This window comes from Nicotiana sylvestris, chromosome 10 (assembly GCF_000393655.2).
Source record: "Nicotiana sylvestris chromosome 10, ASM39365v2, whole genome shotgun sequence".
NCBI lineage: Eukaryota > Viridiplantae > Streptophyta > Magnoliopsida > Solanales > Solanaceae > Nicotiana > Nicotiana sylvestris.
The window spans coordinates 66,472,820-66,475,803 of record NC_091066.1 but is presented as its reverse complement, the minus strand read 5'-3'; the positions used below and the strand labels follow the sequence as shown (position 1 = coordinate 66,475,803).

The 2,984-nt window shown below is 39.6% G+C and overlaps 1 protein-coding gene across 1 annotated transcript; it reads left to right on the top strand.

Moving 5' to 3' along the window:
* The first annotated feature begins 550 nt into the window (after positions 1-550).
* LOC104221979 (polyphenol oxidase E, chloroplastic-like) lies at positions 551-2,476 on the top strand. Its single transcript, XM_009773140.2, has one exon. The coding sequence runs from the start codon at positions 572-574 to the stop codon at positions 2,360-2,362; it is 1,791 nt and encodes a 596-aa protein (XP_009771442.1). The 5' UTR covers positions 551-571; the 3' UTR covers positions 2,363-2,476.
* Positions 2,477-2,984: the final 508 nt, after the last annotated feature.

Here is a 2,984-nt window from a genome sequence, read left to right as displayed (position 1 = left end):
TGTGTCCACCATAGTGGCCCGTAGATATCCCTAACACCTCTCTCACCGCCTTTCTTATACAGTCCGCCGTCGTCGACCACATTGTGTTTGCGTCCCCACTACTTCTCCAAGCTCCCATTGCCGATAACCTTCCTTCCAACTCCCATTGCTGAATAATTATTACTATTGATTTCAACCAAAGAAAATAAAGTAAAATAGTAAAATAAAAAAGGAGAGGACATGAGAGTAACAAATTCAGAAGGGACAAAGTGTTGGTAGTACGTAAAACTCCTTCCGCTAAAAATATATTGAATTGCGCTGAATGGATTCGAAGTCGGTACAATCCTAAATTTTGAACCCACTGGACAAACTCGACAGGCAGCGCAATTGTGTCAAGTGGGTTCAAGTTATTATTATTTATATAAAGAATATCTTTGTTAAAAATATAATTTTTAATTTTTCAACACCCTTGGTGGGTCCGCCCCTGATTATTAAAATCATAAGAACAATCAGCCGCGTGCTTCACGTGTACCATTGCCTGTTGTGTATAAATAGTTTGAAACCTTTCACTGCAAAAGCACTCATCCCAGCAATGGCTTCTTCTTCTACTCTTCCTTTATGCACCACAAAAACTCCATTTTCTTCCTCCACCAACTCATTTTTCTTTGCAAAACCCTCTCATCTTTTCCTCAATGGAAAAGGTAACCAAAGTTTCAAGGTTTCATGCACAGGCGAGCATGACGGAAACCAGCTTGACGCAGTTAAAGAAGGAGCTGTTGACAGAAGGAATGTCCTTTTGGGTTTAGGAGGGCTGTATGGCGCAACTAATCTTGCGCCATTAGCCTCTGCTGCTCCCGTACCACCCCCCGATCTAAAATCATGTGGCCCGGCCACGATAACGGATGGTCCAACTGTACCATATTCTTGTTGCCCCCCTACACCAGATGATATGGACAGCGTTCCATATTACAAGATCCCTCGCATGTCCAAGCTTCGTAAGCGGCCCCCTGCCCAAGACGTGAGTGAGGAGTATATAGCCAAGTACCAGTTAGCCACTAGTAAAATGAGGGAATTAGACAAAGACCCATTTGATCCTCTTGGCTTCAAGCAACAAGCTAATATCCATTGTGCTTATTGCAACGATGCTTACACAATGGGTGACCAAAAGTTACAAGTTCACCAATCGTGGCTTTTCTTCCCGTTTCATAGATGGTACTTGTACTTCTACGAGAGAATCTTGGGCTCCCTCATCGATGATCCAACTTTTGCTCTGCCATATTGGAACTGGGACCATCCAAGCGGCATGCGTTTGCCTGCTATGTTCGATGTCGAAGGTTCTTCCCTCTACGATGCAAGACGTAATCCACATGTCCGTAATGGAACCATAATCGATCTTGGTTTTTTCGGTGATGAAGTCAAAACTAATGAAATACAGATGATAACTAACAACTTAATTCTAATGTATCGTCAAATGATAACTAATGCTCCATGCCCGCTGTTGTTCTTCGGAGAGCCTTACAGATTCGGATCTAAACCCAATCCGGGGCAGGGAACCATTGAAAACATTCCTCATACTCCGGTTCACATTTGGACTGGTACTGTGCGGTGTACGGATTTGGGTAATTGTGTGCCATCATACGGTGAGGATATGGGTAATTTCTACTCAGCTGGTTTAGACCCAGTTTTTTACAGCCACCACGCCAATGTGGACCGCATGTGGAATGAATGGAAAGCACTAGGAGGGAAAAGAAGGGATCTCACAGACAATGATTGGTTAAACTCGGAGTTCTTTTTCTACGATGAAAACCGCGACCCATGGCGTGTGAAAGTCCGAGACTGTTTGGACAGCAAGAAGATGGGGTATGATTACGAACCGAAAGCCACACCATGGCGTAACTTTAAGCCAGGGAAAAAGACCACACCGGGCAAGGTGAATCTACGTTCAGTTAAGCCAGCCAGCAAGGTATTCCCACTCTCAAATCTGGACAGAGCAATTTGCTTTAGCATAGAGAGGCCAGCTACATCAAGGAGTCAGCAGGATAAAGATGAATTTGAGGAGGTGCTAACATTCAAGAATTTAAAGTATGATGATAGCAAGTATATAAAGTTTGATGTGTTCGTCAATGCAGACAAGACTGTGAATGCAGATGACATTGACAAGAAAGAATATGCAGGGAGCTATACCAGCTTGCCACATGTTCATGGACCTAATAGTGGCAATCATGCGGTTGAAGTACAAGAATTCAAGCTAGCCATCACTGAACTGCTAGAGGACTGTGGTTTGGAAGATGAAGACATTATTGCGGTAACTGTGGTTCCAAAGACGGGGGGCGAAGTGGTCAGCATCAACAGTGTGTTGATTGAACTTAAGGATTGTTATTAATTAAGTCCAAATGTATGTATGTATGTATGTGTGTCTTAGGGGTCCTTCCTTTGATGCATCACATAAAATAATGCATGCATTAACATGTGTATTAATACTACCTTGTTTGATATACTTTTTGAACTTATGCATTAGTTATGCAAACATTAGTTATACATCCTATTTGTATTATCCTATGTATAACTAATACATAAGAAGCCATGGTATTAACAATGCAATGAGTTTTAATGCATCCATTAGCTTAGTTAAAGACAAAATTATCTTTCAAAATTTATGCTTGATTAAATATATTATTATATTAATGCAAGTTTGAAATAATCCAAGAAAGTGGAAAATAAAGTTATATTCCTAGTAAATAAATAAATACTTAGCATATTTTTTTTTGAAATAAATATTCACTTCTATATTACAATATAAGTAGACAAATCAAATATTTTTTTAAAACCTTTTTCATATAAAAACATTCCTCAATATATGTTTCATTTAAAAAGGTAAAGTATGGACTGATTATGAGGATGTTTTTGTAAACAGACAATTCTTTTACAAATTGTGCAATGCTTTAATAACTCAAACCAAACAATGAATAAGAAATATGTCATCATAACTAATGTCAGCATAACTA